General features: G+C 46.5%; 1 protein-coding gene across 3 annotated transcripts in view; it reads right to left on the reverse strand.

The window, feature by feature from the left end:
* LOC131188343 (transducin-like enhancer protein 2) overlaps positions 1-1,893 on the reverse strand; it is an 85,453-nt gene extending 83,560 nt beyond the window's left edge. For all 3 annotated transcript variants that reach the window (XM_058163563.1, XM_058163562.1, XM_058163561.1), the window contains exon 1: positions 1,292-1,893. In XM_058163563.1, coding sequence (XP_058019546.1) covers positions 1,292-1,315 — 24 coding nt within the window. In that variant the 5' untranslated portion in view covers positions 1,316-1,893. The remainder of the gene's footprint in view (positions 1-1,291) is intronic.
* Positions 1,894-20,676: the final 18,783 nt, after the last annotated feature.

Genomic DNA, 20,676 nt, shown 5'->3' on the forward strand with positions numbered 1-20,676 from the left:
TCGTCATAAACGATTAATTTAATTTAATTAAATTATATTTAATTTAGGCCATATTGAATAAGTTTTTTAAATAGTGATTTTATTGTAGTATATTGTATTGTTTTTATCTGGCTGTTCACCGCCCTGAGTCCTTCGGGAGAAGGGCGGTATAAAAAATAAAATATTATTATTATTATTATTATTATTATTATTATTATTATTATTATTATTATTATTATTATTATTATTATTATTATTACTCAGCTGAGCAGGAAAGTAAAATGAGGACCCAGATTGTTGGGGGGGCAATAAGTTGACTTTGTATATAAAAATACAAATAGAATGAGACTATTGCCTTACACAATGTAAGCCTCCCTGAGTCTTCAGAGAAGGGCGGGATATAAATGTAAATAAATAAATAAATAATAATAATAAATAAATGCTGAACTTTAGCAAGGAAAGGCAGGGAAAATCCTGGCTCTGATCCTTGCCAGATTCCAGGATCCCAAGTTCTCCCCCCCACCCTCTACCAACACTTATCTGGAAATCCGTTTCCGGCAGAGAAATTCATTTTGACTTGCAAAGGCAGGTCGACTTTACGTCGACTTACGACCACCGTTGAGCCCAAAGTTTCTGGGGCTAAGGCGAGACGTCGATTGAGTGAGTTTTGCCCCATTTTTGACGACTTTTTTTTTTTTTTTCTCTTGCCAAATTTGTTCCGCGGATCGCTGCAATGGGGAAAACGAGTCGCCCGGTTGTTAAGTGAATCGGGCTTCCCCAGACTGACTTGGCTTGTCAGGAGGTCGCAAAAAGGGGATTGCGTGACACACACACACACACACACACACACACACACACACACGCCGGGACTCTGCGACCGTCATAAAGATGAGTCAGTGGGCCTAGGGTCTGAATTTTCATCCCCTGACTTTGGGGATGCGACAGCGGGTGAAAAACGATCCTAACCAAGTCACTTTTTTTTTTCAGCACCGTTGTGACTCGGAACGGTCACTAAACGAACGGTTGTAAGTTGAGGATGGCCTGTAGTGTATTTTAACACTTTTTTTTGGGTGGTGGGAAGCCAGCTGCTGCGAGTAAGCAAGCAAGCAGAGACCTGGTGGGGCCCAAACCGACACTTTGACCCCCCCCTCCCCAAACCTAACCTTCACCTTAACATAACTGCACCTCTTTCTGCACCCAGTTTTTGGGACTCCCCCCCCAAAAGTCCCATTGCCCACCCACCCCCTTCAAGATACGACCCTTCCAGCTCCATCCAAGCAACTCACACACACACACCAAAGATGGTACTTACAGCATGCCGCCCTTGAGAATACATCCTGGGGGGGGTGGGGGTGAGACACACACTGCCCCCTCCCCCAAAAAATTGGGGTGGGGAGGGTAGAAGCGCTCCTTCTGGGGGTTCAGATTTTAGCAAGGTTTCCGTGCCATGCCCTTATATTTATTTTTAAAAAAAATAAAAGCAAAAAAAATAAAATAAAAGAGGGAGAGAAAGAAAGAAAGAAAGAAAGAAAGAAAGAAAAGAAAAGAAAAGAAAAGAAAAGAAAAGAAAAGAAAAAGAGGAGGGGAATCTTTTACAGAAAAAGAATCCTAGCTGAGCAGGGAAAAGAGAAGAATTTGCACACGCGGGTCAAAAGGAGAAGCGTGTTAAATGCCAGCAGAAAAGAGGGGAGGGGGCGTCTCGCTTGCTCCCCCCCCCCGCCCACCGCCCATATCTTAAAAGAGCACTTAGCAAGGGAGGCAAAGAGAAGGGGAAGATCTGCGATCCCTTGAGAAAGGAAAGGGGGAGAAATTCTTCGGAGGGTGCAAGGAAGCGGGGTGCGCGCGCGCGTGTGTGTGTAAGCCCAGGAGGTCGGTGCCAAATCTGGACGCGGTCCTGTGCGGGCAGCGCTGCCGATTGACAACCCGACGGGGGAAAAGAGGGGAGGAAAAAGAAGAAGAAATCTCGCGCACGGAAGGTTTAAGGTGGATCCCGGCCGCCTCTCCGCCTCTCTCTCTCTCCCCCCCCCCCACCACCACAACCTCCACGCCTCCTCTTGCAGAAGCGATCGATCGGAACGGCTCCGCGGAATGGCCTGAAACGCGAAAAACGAACAGCCGGAACAGAATAGAATAGAATAGAATAGAATAGAATAGAATAGAATAGAATAGAATAGAATAGAGAATAAGGAAGAAATAGAACAGAATTGAATAGAATAGAGAATAAAGAAGAAATAGAACTGAATAGAATAGAATAGAATAGAATAGAATAGAATAGAATAGAATAGAATAGAATAGAGAATAAGGAAGAAATAGAATAGAATAGAATAGAATAGAGAATAAGGAAGAAATAGAACTGAATTGAATAGAATAGAGAATAAAGAAGAAATAGAACTGAATAGAATAGAATAGAATAGAATAGAATAGAATAGAATAGAATAGAATAGAATAGGAGAATAAGGAAGAAATAGAATAGAATAGAATAGAGTAGAATAGAATAGAATAGAGAATAAGGAAGAAATAGAACTGAATAGAATAGAATAGAATAGAATAGAATAGAATAGAGAATAAGGAAGAAATAGAATAGAATAGAATAGAGAATAAGGAAGAAATAGAACTGAATTGAATAGAATAGAGAATAAAGAAGAAATAGAACTGAATAGAATAGAATAGAATAGAATAGAATAGAGAATAAGGAAAAAACAGAACTGACTAGAATAAAATAGAGAATAAAGAAGAAATAGAATAGAATAGAATAGAGAATGAAGAAAAAATAGAACTGAATAGAATAGAATAGAATAGAATAGAATAGAATAGAGAATAAGGAAGAAATAGAACAGAATAGAAAAGAATAAAGAAGAAATAGAATAGAATAGAGAATAAGGAAGAAATAGAACTGAATAGAATAGAATAGAATGAATAAGGAAGAGAAGAGAAGAGAAGAGAAGAGAAGAGAAGAGAAGAGAAGAGAAGAGAAGAGAGTTGGAAGGTACCTTGAAGGTCTTCTAGTCCAACCCCCTGCTTAGGCAGGAAACCCTGTACTATTTCAGACAAATGGTTGTCCAATCTCCTCTTTAAAACCTCCAGTGTTGGAGCATTCACAACTTCTGCAGGCAAGTTGTTCCACTGATTCATTGTTCTCACTGTCAGGAAATTTCTCCCTTGTTCTAAGTTGCTTCTCTCCTTGATCAGTTTCCATCCATTGCTTCTTGTCCTGCCCTCTGGTGCTTTGGAGAATATTATCCTAAATCAAAGGCTTTGGGCTGGCCTTGGCCTTGGCTAGGTGGCTCAGTGGCTAAGACGCTGAGCTTGTTGATCAGAAAGGTCAGCAGTTTGGCGGTTCGAAACCCTAGTATAAGTCTCCTGCGTGAGCAGGGTTGGACTAGATGACCTCCAAGGTCCCTTCCAACTCTTGTTACTGTTACCCTGCTTTGGGGACACCCCTGCAAAGAAGCACCACGTACAACCATTCATTTAGTGACCGGCACCATAAAAAGTGACTTATGGCCGTTTCCCAGGCTTACGACTATTGGACCATCCCCATGGACACGTGATCAAAATTCTGCCGCTTGTCAACTGACTCGTTTATATGACGGTTGCAGTAGCCCGGGGTCACGTGATCACCCTCTGTGACCTTCCGACAAGCAAAGTCAATGGGGGAACGCCAGGTTGACTTCACGACCGTGTGACTCACTTAACGGTGGCAAGCAAGGTCATCAGCGTGAGGCAAGATTCATTTAGCAACTGTCTTGCTTAACAACAGAAACGCTGGGCTCAATGGGTGGTCGTAAGTCGAGGACAGCCTGTACCCCAAGATTCCCAATGCATCCCCCTCCCCTAAATGAACGCCTGGCTGCAGAAATGTGGCATTGGCTACGCCAAGCCATGGTTTGGCCTCCTGCCAATTTGTGACTGTCAGTTTCCCGGGGGGGGGGGTAATACAGGTAGTCCTCGATTTACGACCACAATTGGGATCAGAGATCCATTGCTAAGCAATCTTTGAAGGATTTGGAGAGTGGTGCAGTGGCCTAGAGCAGGGGTCTCCAAGCTTGGCCCCTTTAAGACTTGTGGACTTCAACTCCCAGAGTTCCTCAGCCAGCTTTGCTGGCTGAGGGACTCTGGGAGTTGAAGTCCACAAGTCTTAACGGGACCAAGCTTGGAGACCCCTGGCCTAGAGGTGGAGTTCTCGCCTCACAATCAGGAGGCTGTGAGTTCGATCCTAGGTAGAGGCAGATATTTCTCTCTCTGGGGCACAATGAGAAAACTCCGCATTGGCAACAGGAAAAGCATCCGGCCATTAAAACACTCTGCTAGCTCCATTCAGTTGCCCGGACTCCACCCCGCAAAGGGATCATGGAGTCATTCAATGACGATGACGACGACTAAATGAATGGTTGTAAGTCAAGGGCAAAAAGAAGAAGGAAGCAAAAATAAATAAATAAATAAATTGTGGAACATTTTCAACCCCGATTCTTGGAACCTCCAAGAAAACTTTATTGAGTGTTTTTCTCAACTACGGCAACTTTTAAAATGTTGGCTGGGGAACTGAAATCATCCACACTTCTCAAAATTGCTAAAGCTTGAGAAACGCTGCTTGGAGCGAGCGTGGGAAATTTAGAAAAGTGTAAGAAATAAAATCAGCTTGTGTCAACTAACAGTGCGCTAGCAGCCCAGACCTGAGCAGGTTCCTGCAGGAGAATCTTCAACAAGTGGTCAAAAAAGTCGAGACAGACACCATAACACTGTGACTGAAGAGCCCCTCTTCATTTGTATGTACAATGTGATGTCCATTAAAAATTGGCTGAAGCCTTTTTTTAATGCTGTTGTGGCTGCCATCTTGACTTATTTTGACCACAGATTGCGGACACCTGATGGTTGTGGCTTTTAGATAAAACATGGCTAAGGTGGGATTAGAATTTACCATCTCCCGGCAATTAGCCCAAAGTTGTCCAGCTGTCTTTCATGCCTAAGGCAAGACTAGAACTCACTGCCTCCTGGTGAGTGGCCCAAAGTAACCTTGTTGTGTCTTCGCCCCCCCCCCGCAAACCTGCCCCCCCCCCCGAACCTGGCTTCCTGGCAGAAAGTGACTCAAAGAGTGAGGGAGAAGAGCCAGTAAGGCTTCCCTCTGTGGAGCCTCCTTTTCTAACTCCACTCCAAGTCCCAGAGGCAGGCCAGGTGGAGGAGATGACGAGGCCTCTATCTCCTGCATCTCCTCCCTCTCAGGCCACGCCTGAAGACCCAGCTGCTGACAATCAGTCGTGGCTGGACCCCCGGTATCGCAGACAGGAGAGACGGCAACATCAAAAGAAAAGGTGGGGAAGGCCTAGAGAGTGCTGAGTCACAGAGCCACACCCCACAGGATATAAAAGCAGGAGGGGCTGCCCTATAGTTCTTGTGACGAACAAACAATTGACTGTTGAAACCGTTGGCTGTACTTTGGCTCCTGGATTCTGTTTCGTTTCCTTCTGAACTTTGGGATTGTTCCAGCTTGGACTGCAGTCGCTCTGATAGATAAGAGGACTTGGCAAGAATAAATTGCTGGCACACCTAGTCGGTTTGCGTTTCTAAATGATTGTGGTTGGGTGGGGGGGACAGAACAAACCTGGCCTAAGGCAGGACTAGAACTCACTGTCTCCTGGTTTTAGTCTGGTGCCTTCACTGCCTCTGGACCAACCTGGCTTACCAGGTTAAGGAGGGCATATTCATCAATGAATTGGACGAGAGGATAAATGGGGAACTCATCAAATTTGCAGACACCAAGCTAGCAGGAATAGCCAACATTCCCGGAAAGTAAGCTTAAGATACAGAAGGCTCTTGACAGATTTGAAAACTGGCTCCTATCCAAGAAAATGAAATTTAATGGTGAGAAAAGGAAGGTTCTACATTTAGGCAAGAAAAACCACATGCACAGGTATAGGATAGGTGGTACCTGGCTCAATAGTAGTAACTTGTGAGAGGGATCTTGGAGTCCTGGTGGATGGTCTCTTAAATATGAGCCAGCCGTGTGCAGCAGCTGCCAAAAAAGCCAATGCAGTCCTGCCGAAGGCTGTATTAACAGAGGGAGAGAATTGAGACCTTGTGAAGAGTTAAGACCACTTTATAATGCCTTGGTAAGGCCACACTTGGAATACTGCATTCAGTTTTGGTCGCCACGACGTAAAAAAGATGTGGAGACTCTAGAAAGAGTGCAGAGAAGAGCAACAAAGATGATTAGGGGACTGGAGGTTAAAACATATGAAGAACGGTTGCAGGAACTGGGTATGTCTAGTTTGATGAAAAGAAGGACTAGGGGAGACATGATAGCAGTGTTCCAATATCTCAGGGGATATTGAAGAAGAAGAGGGAGTCAAACTATTCTCCAAATCACCTGAAGGCAGGAGAAGAAGCAATTTCTGATCAACAAGCTCAACATCTTAGCCACTGAGCCACCTAGCCAAGTCCAAGGCCACCCCAAAGCCTTTGATTTAGGATAATTCAAATCACAAGAGCAGGATTCAAATCCAGATCTCCCCAGCCTTAGGAGCGCAGCCCTCCGCCAAAGCCATGGATGGCCATTCGCAGAGACGGTCACTTGGGGGTCTCCTGCTGCCCCCACTCTAACCACTACTCCATTCAACCCTGCGTAGCTGAGAGCCTGTACCCGACTTGCATTAAAAAAGATGTTGAGGCTCTAGAAAGACTGCAGAGAAGAGCAACAAAGATGATTATGGGACTGGAGGATAAAACATAAGAAGAACAGTTGCTGGAATTGGGTATGTCTAGTTTGATGAATCATGGCTTATGTCTAGTTTAATGAAAAGAAGGAGGAGCAGTCTTCCAATATCCGAGGAGTTGACACAAAGAAGAGGGAGTCAAGCTATTCTCCAAAGCACCTGAAGGCAGGACAAGAAGCAATGGTTGGAAACCAATCAAGGAGAGAAACAACTTAGAACTAAGGAGGAATTTCCTAACAATTAGAACAATTAATCAGTGGAACAACTTGCCTCCAGAAGTTGCGAACGCTCCAACACTGGAAGTTTTTAAGAAGAGACTGGAGAACCATTTGTCTGAAATGGTGTAGGATTCCTGAGCAGGGGGTTGGACTAGAAGACCTCCAAGGTCCCTTCCAACTCTGTTATTCTGTTAGTATTCTGTTGCTAAGAATGCCACCGCTGTGACCATTAGACCTTAATCCCCGCCGGCTTTATGGCTGGCATTGCACTGATTTTCAAGCCTTCTATTTTCTGCCATTTTTCTGTATTAGGTGACTTTAAATCGCTGCCGCATTCTTTTTAATGAATTTGCATTTGAGTGATAATTTTAATGCACCCAGAGGGGAAGAAGCATTTTAAAGTAAAATCAGAGTCGTACTATACAATATACCGAGTTGAACGCCAAGATAACGGTGCGGTTGTCTCTTTTTTTGGCTGACAAGCCTTTTTTTCCAATGTAGGTTTTTCATATCATAGATTCAGGGCTGCTGTTCCGGTTCTGGTTTTTTATTTTTTAATTTTTTTTTTAGCAAAATTGAATTTTGATTCCCATGCAATCGGATGGAGGAGGGGACTAGAATTCAGGATCGTCTGCGGTCCTTCTGGCTTTAAAACTGGGTTGTTTTTTTCCCTTCCCCCGGTCATCTTTAATCCATGTTCGCTATTCCTTAATGCACATTCACGCCTGGACTTGGTTTTGCCAGCTGTCTAGGGAAACTTGGCAACTTTGAGGATTTAATAAGCACATTGATATTCAACTGTTAACACAAATCCCTCATAAAGGCCGTGTTTCAGAACCTCAGGGAAGATGGATGGACTTCAATTCTCAAAATTCCCCAGCTACCCTGTTCCCCCCAAAATAGGACCCAACCGGAAAATAAGTCCTAGCATGATTTTTCAGGATGCTCGTAATATAAGACCTACCCCAAAAATAAGCCCCAGTTAAGATTTGCAACCAGATGGAAGGCGTTTAGTACTGTATTTTCCCCCAAAATAAGACCTAACCAGAAAATAAGCCCTAATGCGTCTTTTTGGAGCAAAAATTAATATAAGACCTGGTTTTATTTTCAGAGAAACGCGGTACTCCAATTATTTCAATTGCACTGCACATTTGGTTGTGGCTGAGTGAGTGTCCAAGGCTGTTTTTCCTCTATGGGAGAAAGAGGGTGAATTGGAAATGGGAGGAGCAAAATCCAATATTGGGCGGGGCGATTCCTTTCTCGTTGCCGCACAAATTGGAAAGGGGGGGAGAGAGGAGCAAGATAGATTCCACCAAAGATGGAATAGCTGTTTGCAAAGCTCAGTGCTGGGATACCGTGAATGTCAGCAGTTTCGGGTTAATGTCAGGGTTCCAAGAAACACCCCCAATGAAATAAAGCTCTGAGGCTTGAGGTTCCTCAAAGTTCCAATTTATTAGAGATGTCATGTTGGCACAGCTGGGAAAACCCGAAACTGAAAGCTTCTGGGTTTTCCACACCCGGTTGACACTTCAAAGCCCTACCCCACACCCACAAGTTCATCCCATTGTCCAATCAATTCTTCACACTCAATTGGATACAATCTTCAGGCAGTCTACATCAGACGCAGGCGAAAGTCCTTGAATACGGAATGTTGTTATGACTAACTTTCTACCGCTCCAACAACAACCCCCTCCCAACTTCCCCAACTAAATATGTGGCAGTTAAGAAGCAAAAAGAAAATTGTCTTCCAAAACTGACAGGGTTTTCCCGAAAATAAGACCCTGTCTTATATTTTTTTGCCACCAAAAAAAAATGCTCCACCTCCCCATCCCCACCCTAGCTTAATTTTTACCTCCGCACCCTGGAGTGGGTGGGGTCTTAATTAGGGCTTATTTTGGGCACACGTGTAAAAAATCAAGCTAGAACTTACTTGCAGGATTTTATTTTTTTTTTAATTTATATCCCGCCCTTCTCCGAAGACTCAGGGCGGCTTACATTGTGTAAGGCAATGGGTAGGTCGTATTTTCAGGGAAACACCGTAGATACAGGAAGTGTACAATTTATGACCATTTGTTTAAAGATGGTTTGAATTAATGACAGCACTGAGAAGAGTGTTCTGATCTCTAAGGGCAGAGGCAGGTTTCAGCAGGTTCTGACCAGTTCTGGAGAACCGGTAACGGAAATTTTGAGTAGTTTGGAGAACCGGTAGTAAAAATTCTGACTGGCCCCGCCCCCATCTATTCTCTGCCTCCTGAGTCCCAGCTGATCGGGAGGAAATGGGGATTTTGCAGTAACCTTCCCCTGGAGTGGGGTGGGAATGGAGATTTTACAGTATCTTTCCCCTGCCACGCCCACCAAGCCACAACCACAGAACCGGTAGTAAAAACCCACCACTGTCTGAGGGGCTGCCACAAAGAAGAAGAGGGTGGTCAGTCTATTTTTTGGGTAATCTAAATTTGGGTTTGGCTAGTCTAGAGAAGAGAAGAATCAGGGGTGACGTGATAGCAGTATTCCAGTATTTGAGGGGCTGCCACAAAGAAGAAAGGGTCAAATTATTCTCCAAAGCACCAGAAACAATGGTTGGAAACGAATCAAAGAGAAGCAACCTGGAATTAAGGAGACACTTCCTAACAGTGAAGACAATTAGCCAGTGGAACAGCTTGCCTCCAGAAATCGTGAGTGCTCCATCACTGGATGTTTTTAAGAAGAATCTAGAATGTCACTTGTCTAAAATGGTATAGGTTCTCCTGCTTGAGTAGGGGGCTGGACTAGAAGACCTCCAAAGTCCTGTTCTATTGTTCTGTCCCCCCTCGCCTCCGTCTGAGCGATGGCTTAATTAGCCGGCACTATCAGCTCTGGCAGCAAACCTAGCGAGCGTCTGCCAAGTGTCTCTGTTTTCTCCCTCAACGTCGATGAGTCACCCAGGAACAAACAGTACTTCAGCTCTTAGTTAAGCAGTTAATTTGCCTGCGATGAAGAGGCACAGCAGCTCTTGCTGCCTTTATATCCTGTGGGGTGTGACTCCATGACTCAGCACTTCCTAGGCCCGCCCCACCCCTGCTTCTGTTGTTCCCTCCTCTCCTGCCTACAAAACCTAGGGTCCAGCCAGGCCTGATTGCCATCAGCTGGGTCTGGAGGCGTGGCCTGGGGGGGGAAAGAGTCAGGGGACGGAGGCCTCATTATCTCCTCCACCTGGCCTGCTTCTGGCTCCTGGAGCTGAGCCAGGGAAGCCGGTGCTCCCGAGGTAAGTCCTGATGGCCCTTCCCCCTCACTTTCCGAGTCACTTTCTGGCAGGGGCCCCGGCTCGGGGGGGTGGGGGCGCAGACACAACATCTATTCTCTATTCCCTTCCCTTCCCTTGTCCCCTTCTCCTTCCATTCTACAGCAAGTGAAGGCAGGACGAGAAGCAACAGATGGAAACTAATCAAGGAGGGAAGGAACCTAAATTTCCTCACTGTGAAAATTATTAACCAGTGGAACTGCTTAATTACCTCCAGAAGTTGTGGGTGCTCCATCACTGGAGGCTTTTAAGAAGACACTGTCTAAAATGGTATTGGATGTCCTGCTTGACCAAGGAGTTGGACTAGAAGACCTTCAAGGCAGGGGTGGGCTTCAAAAATTTTAGCAAGGGGTTCTCTGCCCGGTTGCTGGGTAGGTGTGGCCTAGTCGGCCTCCTGCACCCTGGTGGGAGAGGGGCATTTTTGCCCTCCCTGGACTCTGGAGGCAGTCCTTGAGCCTCTTAGAAGGCGAAAACCGCCTCCCCAGGCTCTGGAGGCCCTCTGGAGGCCAGAAATGGGCCCATTTCCAGCCTTCCTGTTTTTTGCCCTCTCTAAGCCTCCGCACGCACCCTGCACTTACCTGCAACCAAAATGGGCCTTGTGGGGACTCCTGGGAGGGGCGGGATGGGCAGAGCCAGCCAGGAGTGGGATTTGGGGGTTCGCCAAACTGCGCAGAATCTTAGCTAGAGGTTCTCCCGAACCCCTGCGAACCCTCAGCAGCCTCACCCCTGCTTCAAGGTCCCTTTCAACTTTGCTATTGTGTTATTCCGTTATCGGGGATTAACTCTGTTATTCTGTCTTCTGCAAAGTGACTTACAATCCTTCCTCAAAGTTATGACCATCACACCATAACACACCATCCACACTTGCGATTTGAGTGCTTGGCAGCTGGCTTGCATTTGTGACAGCATCCAGTGGCCGCAGGATTGTGATTGTGGGTCTAAACCACACTTGGCCAAATACAGTATATAAAGTATTTGTGACCCTCCCAACTGACTTCTAATGGACAAAATCGGGGGGGGAGGGGAAGCTGGATTCACTTAATGACTGCAGTCAGTGGTTCTCAACTTGTGGCCTGTGGACAGGGGTGAAATCCAGCAGGTTCTGGAGAACCAGTAGCGGAAAATTTGAGTAGTTCGACGCACCGGCAAATGCCACCTCTGGCTGGCCCCAGGAGTGGGGTGGGAATGGAGATTTTGCATTATCCTTCCCCTGCCATGCCCACCAAGCCACACCACGCCCACCAAGCCACGCCCACAGAATTATTTATTTATTTATTTGTTCGTACTTTTATACCGCCCTATCTCCCTAGGGACTCAGGGCGGTTTACAGCCAGATAAAAACATAAATATATACAGAATAAAACATTGATTTAAAAAACTTATTCAATAGGCCAAATGTTTAAAATAGAAATATAAATAATAAAACCCCATTAAAACCAGATTTAAAATTTAAAAATCCTAGTCCAGTCCTGCGCAAATAAATAGATGTGTCTTAAGCTCGCGGCGGAAGGTTCGAAGGTCAGGAAGTTGGCGAAGTCCTGGGGGAAGCTCGTTCCAGAGGGTGGGAGCCCCCACAGAAAAGGCCCTTCCCCTGGGTGTCGCCAGTCGGCACTGCCTGGCTGACGGCACCCTGAGGAGTCCCTCTCTATGAGAGCACACGGGTCGGTGAGAGGCAATCGGTGGCAGCAGGTGGTCCCGTAAGTAGCCCGGCCCTATGCCATGGAGCGCTTTGAAGATAATTACCAAAACCTTGAAGCGCACCCGGAAGGCCACAGGCAGCCAGTGCAGTCTGCGCAGGAGAGGTGTTACGTGGGAGCCACGAGGGGCTCCCTCTATCACCCGCGCAGCCGCATTCTGAACTACCTGGAGTCTCCGGGTGCTCCTCAAGGGGAGCCCCATGTAGAGAGCATTGCAGTAATCCAGACGAGATGTCACGAGAGCGTGAGTGACCGTGCAAAGGGCATCCCAGTCTAGAAAGGGGTGCAACTGGCAGACCAGGTGGACCTGGTAAAAAGCTCTCCTGGAGACGGCCGTCAAATGGTCTTCAAAAGACAGCCGTCCATCCAGGAGAACGCCCAAGTTGCGCACCCTCTCCATTGGGGCCAGTGACTCGCCCCCAACAGTCAGCCGCGGCTGCAGCTGACTGTACCGGGATGCCGGCATCCACAGCCACTCCGTCTTGGAGGGATTGAGCTTGAGCCTGTTTCTCCCCATCCAGACCCGTACGGCTTCCAGGCAGAATGTCATCCCACGGGCTTCCATGAAGGTTTAACTATGATTTAAACCTTGAGTTAAGTCTTGGTGGTCTGTGGCCATGATTTGTGGCCACAAAAGGTATTTAAAGGGGATTTGTGGGGAAGAAATGTTTGAGAACCACTGACTCCAGTGATTTCTGACTGTGGTTTATAAATGCTTGAGTCTCCTCACTTGATGATAAGTTTAATGACTTAGCATTCAAAATTGTAATCTAATTGTGGGAGTAAGACAAGCCCTATCTAAAGTAGCTGTGCTAGAAATTTAAAAAAAAAAAACTGACAACAGGAGAAGTGGGATTAAAATCTGGCAAAAGGTCAGTTAAAAAGGAGCAGTGGTATGCATTTTTTCCAACTCGCAAATTTTATTAAAAGGCATAACCTTTCGTGAGCTGCAGTTTATCATTTTTAATAAAAATATGTGAGTTGGAAAAAGGAACGGAGAATGAGATGGGCAGTGCCTAAATTGGATAAACAAATAAATTAAGTTAAAAAGTGCTACCCAAATCTGGATTTTTGCTTATCCTGGAGGAACACAACTCACCGCATTCAATGCTTAACTGAAAAGTTTTATCTACAAGTTTTAAAAAAAATACCTGTAAGTAAAACCTCTTCGGTCTCATTCGAGACAATGACGAATCCGCATATAGACAAGAGGTCGAACGACTAGCCTTGTGGTGCAACCAAAACAATCTGGAACTGAACACACTCAAAACCGTAGAAATGGTGGTAGACTTTAGGAGAAACCCTTCCATACTTCCACCTCTCACAATACTAGACAACACAGTATCAACAGTAGAAATTTCTTTCTACTTTAAATTTCTAGGTTCCATCATATCGCAAGATCTAAAATGGACAGCTAACATCAAAAACATCATCAAAAAAGGACAACAAAGAATGTTCTTTCTGCACCAACTCAGTAAGCTCAAACTGCCCAAGGAGCTACTGATCCAGTTCTACAGAGGAATTATTGAGTCTGTCATTTGCACCTCTGTAACTAACTGGTTCGGTTCTGCAACCCAACAAGAAAGACACAGACTTCAGAGGATAATTAGAACTGCAGAAAAAACAATGGCTACCAACCTGCCTTCCATTGAGGACCTGTATACTGCACGAATCAAGAAGAGGGCCATGAAAATATTTACAGATCCCTCACATCCAGGACATAAACTGTTTCAACTCCTACCCTCAAAACGACGCTATAGAGCACTGCACACCAGAACAACTAGACACAAGAACAGTTTTTTCCCGAAGGCCATCACTCTGCTAAACAAATAATTCCATCAACACTGTCAAACTATTTACTGAATCTGCACTACTATTAATCTTCTCATAGTTCCCATCACCAATCTCTTTCCACTTATGACTGTATGACTGTAACTTTGTTGCTGGCAATCCTTATGATTTATATTGATATATTGACCATCAATTGTGTTGTAAATGTTGTACCTTGATGAACTTATCTTTTCTTTTATGTACACTGAGAGCATATGCACCAAGACAAATTCCTTGTGTGTCCAATAAGTGTCCACACTTGGCCAATAAAAAATTCTATTCTATTCTATTCTTCTTTGATCTTGGTAAGCTAGGCAGGTCAAGCTGTTAGTCCTTGGTCAGAACAACCCAGAGAAGCGATGTAGGCTAGACTGGGAAACCATGATTGGACTGCTGCTTTCAAACTTCTCTGTTTCCTAGGGCTGAGCTTAACTGAGGGAGTCGAGGTAAGCTAAAAGCTAACCATTATTAGACCTGGCTTGGCCACATGGCAACTATAGTATGGGTCAGTGATGGTTAACCTTTAGTGCTGGGTGCCCAAAGCGTGCACGCAAATATACATGCATGTGGAAAATGCAATGTGAGTGCCCCCAGGCGCATGTGGTCTGCCCCGCTTTGTCTTCCGGGTCAGTGCAGGAGATGAAGGGGTGCATGGGCGAACCCCAAATGCAATGTACAGCTCATGCATGAAAATGAAATTCAACAGTGAAAAATAAGGTTCTACATTTAGGCAAAACCCAAAATGCACAGGTACTGTATATGTGGTACCTTGCTCAATAGTAGTACCTGTGAGAGGGATCTTGGAGTCCTAGTGGACTATCACTTAAATATGAGCCAGCCGTGCAGCAGCTGCCAAAAAGCCAACACAGTTCTGGGCTGCATAAACAGAGGATAGAATCAAGAAGAGGGCCATGAAAATATTTACAGATCCTCACATCCAGGACATAAACTGTTTCAACTCCTACCCTCAAAACGACGCTATAGAGCACTGCACACCAGAACAACTAGACACAAGAACTGTTTTTTCCCGAAGGCCATCACTCTGCTAAACAAATAATTCCATCAACACTGTCAAACTATTTACTGAATCTGCACTACTATTAATCTTCTCATAGTTCCCATCACCAATCTCTTTCCACTTATGACTGTATGACTGTAACTTTGTTGCTGGCAATCCTTATGATTTATATTGATATATTGACCATCAATTGTGTTGTAAATGTTGTACCTTGATGAACTTATCTTTTCTTTTATGTACACTGAGAGCATATGCACCAAGACAAATTCCTTGTGTGTCCAATAAGTGTCCACACTTGGCCAATAAAAAATTCTATTCTATTCTATTCTTCTTTGATCTTGGTAAGCTAGGCAGGTCAAGCTGTTAGTCCTTGGTCAGAACAACCCAGAGAAGCGATGTAGGCTAGACTGGGAAACCATGATTGGACTGCTGCTTTCAAACTTCTCTGTTTCCTAGGGCTGAGCTTAACTGGAGGGAGTCGAGGTAAGCTAAAAGCTAACCATTATTAGACCTGGCTTGGCCACATGGCAACTATAGTATGGGTCAGTGATGGTTAACCTTTTTAGTGCTGGGTGCCCAAAGCGTGCACGCAAATATACATGCATGTGCCCGAACCCCGAAAATGCAATGTGAGTGCCCCCAGGCGCATGTGGTCTGCCCCCCGTTTTGTCTTCCGGGTCAGTGCAGGAGATGAAGGGGGTGCATGGGCGAACCCCCAAATGCAATGTACAGCTCCGCTCATGCATGAAAATGAAATTCAACAGTGAAAAAAATAAGGTTCTACATTTAGGCAAAAAAACCCAAAATGCACAGGTACCGTATATGTGGTACCTTGCTCAATAGTAGTACCTGTGAGAGGGATCTTGGAGTCCTAGTGGACTATCACTTAAATATGAGCCAGCCGTGTGCAGCAGCTGCCAAAAAAGCCAACACAGTTCTGGGCTACATAAACAGAGGGATAGAATCAAGAACACGTGAAGTGTTAATACCACTTTATAATGCCTTGGTAAGGCCACACTTGGAATATTGCATTCAGTTTTGGTCGCCACGATGTAAAAAAGATGTCGAGACTCTAGAAAGAGTGCAGAGAAGAGCAACAAGGAGGATTAGGGGGCTGGAGGCTAAAACATATGAAGAACGGTTGCAGGAACTGGGTATGTTTAGTTTAATAAAAAGAAGGACTAGGGGAGACATGATAGCAGTGTTCCAATATCTCAGGGGCTGCCACAAAGAAGAGGGAATCAAGCTATTTGCTAAAGCCCCTGAAGGCAAGACAAGAAGCAATGGGTGGAAACTAATCAAGAAGAGAAGCAACTTAGAACTAAGGAGAAATTGGGGACGACTTCCGGTATCCAGCGGCAACGGACGTCTGGAAGGCTTCTCCTGCCTCCAGCGCCCGAATCCGGCCGCCGCCGAGGCCCTCAGGGGCCAGGTGTTCCGAAAAGGACACCTGCCGCACGGACGGCTCGCCAGGGGTCTCCCAGCCGACATACAGGACTGTGGGGACCGATGCTGGCGCCCCTAGGCTCGGCGGGGTTCGAGGCCACAGGCCGCGCCATTATTTTGGTCGCCGCCTGGTTGCTGTGCCCGTGACACCGGGCATTGGATTTATAACTGCAGCAGCCTGGTGGTGAACAGGGCACGGAGAAGAATTGAGGAGGAGAAGGAAGGGAATATCGTAAACGTGAGTGGAGTGCTCCGGAGTGCGGGGGTTTTCTCCCCTGCGGTTGGAAGGAGCACGAGTTATTCTGGAGAGAGGAGAACTTAAAATAAGAAGATTACCGGTTTTGTGGAGCTCTGGAGAGAAGAGGTGATGGAGAAATTTAGGAGGGAAGGTTTGAGGCCCCTCCTTCTGGGGAACAGTGGTGGCGTCCAGCTTCCGCCTTCACTATGAGAATTTTGATGACATCACTTCTTCGGCTTCCTGGTTGACTAACTGTACTCTGGACTCGTTGCTCCTGTGAGTGCCCCTGGTGGATCCGGAGGAAATTACAAGGATACTGTGCCTGCCTGAGGATTTTGTATTTTTTTCCTTAATGGCAAAAGGTCAGAGACCAACTGCTGGAGAGATGGAGAGAATTTTGGAAAAGTTATCTAATATGGACAAGAAATTGATGAAATAAGAGCAGAAATTGTGACTATCCAAAAGGATTTAAAGGATACTCAACAAGTTTCAGCAGAAAACAAGCAGAAAGTGGAAGGTTTGGAGGGTGAGATGCGGGCAGTGCAGAAAGAGAGGAGACGACAGGCAATGCTGTGCTTGGACTACAGATGGATAAAATGTCTTATTTCCTTAGGTTTCAAAATTTGGAAGAAGTGGACCAAGAAGACTTGAGAGATGTTGTGACTAAATTGTTGGGAGAATTTCTTGGGAGAGGTGTTGATTTCATGAATTGGGATGTGGATCGAGTTTATAGAGTTAATGCAAGAATATGCACGCACGCATGCAGTTCCCAGAGAGGTTCATGTCAAATTTGTGAGAAGAGAGACGAGAGATGAAATTCTTAGAAAACATAGGAGTGGGGCACTGATTTACAGGGGCAGGGAGATAGCCATTCTGAGGCAGATTCCCAGACAGGTACGTGAAAAAAGAAAGAAATATTATTTTTTGTCAAGCAAATTGTACCAGAAGGGAGTGGGCTTCAGATGGCTGATGCCAGAGGGATTGATGATTTTCCGGGAGGGCATTACGAAGAAATCAGTACAATTATGGAGGCTACGGCCTATGTGGAGGAACACAAAGCCTTCCTGGAATCAGATGACCCAGGAATTGAAGAAGGGGAGGTTATAGATCATGGGGCTGAAGCGGCTGCCGCTGTTGCGGCCCTGGAGTTGGGTCAGGCTGAACCCAGAGTTCTGAGATCCAAAACTAGGAAGTGATAAAGATATTTGGGATTGTGTTGGTTTTCCTTATTCTCTTTTGTACGATATTCTGTTTATTCTTGACTCTTCTTTATTACGTATTTAAAATTTGCAAACTTAGCTACTTCGTGTCACCTGCTTGCCTTATGGCTGTTGTATGTGTTAAAAAATTTGAGTAAAATTCTTATTTTAGATAAGAAAAATGAAAATTTACCATACCTGATATGTATTTGTATAAACCTTTTTTGACTAATAAAAACTTTTTGAATAATAAAAAAGAACTAAGGAGAAATTTCCTGACAGTTAGAACAATCAATAAGTGGAACAACTTGCTTGCAGAAGTTGTGAATGCTCCAATACTGGAAATTGTTAAGAAAATGTTGGATAGCCATCTGTCTGAGATGGTGTAGGGTTTCCTGCCTGGGCAGGGGGTTGGACTAGAAGACCTCCAAGGTCCCTTCCAACTCTGTTATTATGAAACATGTGTGCCTCCCCCGCATGGGCTCTGCCCCCCCCCCCTGCATGCACAGCAGAGGCTCGAACACCAGCTGGCTGGCAGGAGGTGTATCCACACATGTGCAATGCAGCTGGGCTGGGGCGATGGCTGGCGTGCCTGCAGAGAAGGCCATGTGTGCCATAGGTTCACCATCATGGGCAGGGGTCTCCAACCTTGGCAACTTTAAGCCTGGTGTACTTCAACTCCCAGAATTGAATATTTTAGGAGTTGAATAATAATAATAATAATAATAATAATAATATTTTAATTTGTATACCGCCCTTCTCCCGAAGGACTCAGGGCGGTGAACAGGCAGATAAAATATAAATACACACAGTAATTAAAAACATCCCTTAAAAAACTAATTCAAATGCCCAAAAATGTTAAAAAATGTACTCCCCCGTAAAATAACAAAATTTTAAAAACCCATCCAATAAAAATAAAAATCAGGCTAGTCCAGCCATACGAAATAAATAAGTTTTAAGTTCATGCTAAAGGTCCTAAGGTCAGGTAATTGTCAAGTCCGAGGGAAGCTCGTTCCCAGGGTAGGAGCCCCACAGAGAAGGCCCTCCCTGGGGCCGCCAGTCGACACTGTTTGGCTGACGGCACCCTGAGGAGTCCCTCTGTGGGAGCGTGCGGACGATGGGAGATAGAAGTCGGCAGTAGGCGGTCCCGTAGATAGCCCGGTCCTAAGCCATGGAGCGCTTTAAAGGTGGTAACCAATACCTTGAAGCGCACCCGCGAAACAACAGGTAGCCAGTGCAGTCTGGGCAGGATAGGTGTTATGTGGGAGCAACGCCCTCAATAACCCGCGCAGCTGCATTCTGAACTAGCTGAAGTCTCCGGTGCTCTTCAAGGGAGCCCCATGTAGAGAGCATTGCAGTAGTCCAGGCGAGAGGTAACGAGCATGAGTGACTGTGCATAAGGCATCCCGGTCCAGGAAGGGACGCAACTGGCGGATCAGGCGAACCTGATAAAATGCTCTCCTGGAGACAGTTGGCAAATGGTCTTCAAAGGACAACCGACCATCCAGGAGCACGCCCAAGTTGCGTACCTTCTCCATCGGGGCCGATGATTCACCCCCGACAGACAGCCGCATCTGCAGCTGACTGTACCGAGGCGCCGGCATCCACAGCCACTCCGTCTTGGAGGGATTAAGTTTGAGCCTGTTCCTCCCCATCCAGACCCGTACGGCTTCCAGACACCGGGACAGCACTTCGACAGCTTCACTGGGGTGGCCCGGGGTGGAAAAGTACAGCTGGGTGTCATCAGCGTACAGTTGGTATCTCACCCCAAAGCCACTGATGATCTCACCCAGCGTTTACATAGATGTTGAACAGGAGGGTGAGAGAATCGACCCCGCGGCACCCCACACATGAGGCACCTTGAGTCGATCTCTGCCCCTGTCAACACTGCTCATGCGTCCGATCAGAGAGGTAGGAGGAGAACCACCGATAAACGGTGCCTCCCACTCCCAACCCTCCAACCGGGCGCAGCAGGATACCATGGTGGTGGGTATCAAAGGCCGCTGAGAGGTCTAATAGGACCAGGGCAGAGGAGTAACCCCTATCCCTGGCCCTCCAGAGATCATCCACCAGTGCGACCAAAGCAGTCTCCGTACTGTATCCGGGCCGGAAGCCGGACTGAACGGGTCTAGATAGACAGCTTCATCCAGGTACTGGGGTAGCTGACATGCCACCACACTCTCTACAACCTTCGCCGTAAGCGAAGATTGAGACTGGCGGTAGTTCCCTAAAACAGCTGGGTCCAGGAAGGCTTGAGGAGGGGTCTCACCACCGCCTCTTTCAAGGCAGCGGAAAGACCCCCTCCCGCAAAGAAGCATTTGTAATCCCTGAGCCAGCCTCGTGTCACCTCCTGAGTAGCCAGTACTAACCAGGAGGCACGGATCCAGTAAACATGTGGTGGCTCAGCCTACCCAGCAACCTGTCCATGTCCTCGGAGTCACAGGATCAAAGTCATCCCAAACCACCTCAACAAGACGGGCCTCAGAACCCTCGCCTGGATCTACCCAATTTTGATCCAATCATCCCGAAGCTGAACGATTTTGTCGATAGATAACCGAACTCCTCGGCACGCCTGTAGGGGTCCTCCCGCCTCCTGTTGAAGGAGCGAGCGGTCACCCAAACAGGGCGGCGGGCGGTTATCTGCCGACGCAATGAGGGAGGAACGAGAACGCCGCCCCTCATTGCCACTAGGTAGGTCCTACTATAGGACCTAACTAGTGTCCGTCAGCCTCAGAGCGGCTGGATCTCCAGGCACTCTCTAGGCGCCTTCTCCGCGCTTCATCTCCCTCAGCCTCGGAGAACCAAGGAGCTGGTTGAGACCGACGCGGGTCAGAGGCCGCAAAGGCACAACACGGTCCAAAGCTCCAGCCGCGCCCGCTCCCAGGCCGCAACTAGCTCTTCAGTCAGTCGTGGGCCAGGTGTTCGGAAACGGCCCAAGCTCCGCCAGGAACCTCTCCGGTCCATCAGGCGCCTGGGACGGAACCAACGCATTGGTTCCGCCTCCCCGCGTGGTGGTAGCGGTCAGAAAGTCTAGGCGAAGGAGAAATGATCTGACCATGAC

This window comes from Ahaetulla prasina, chromosome 1 (genome assembly GCF_028640845.1).
Source record: "Ahaetulla prasina isolate Xishuangbanna chromosome 1, ASM2864084v1, whole genome shotgun sequence".
Lineage (NCBI taxonomy): Eukaryota > Metazoa > Chordata > Lepidosauria > Squamata > Colubridae > Ahaetulla > Ahaetulla prasina.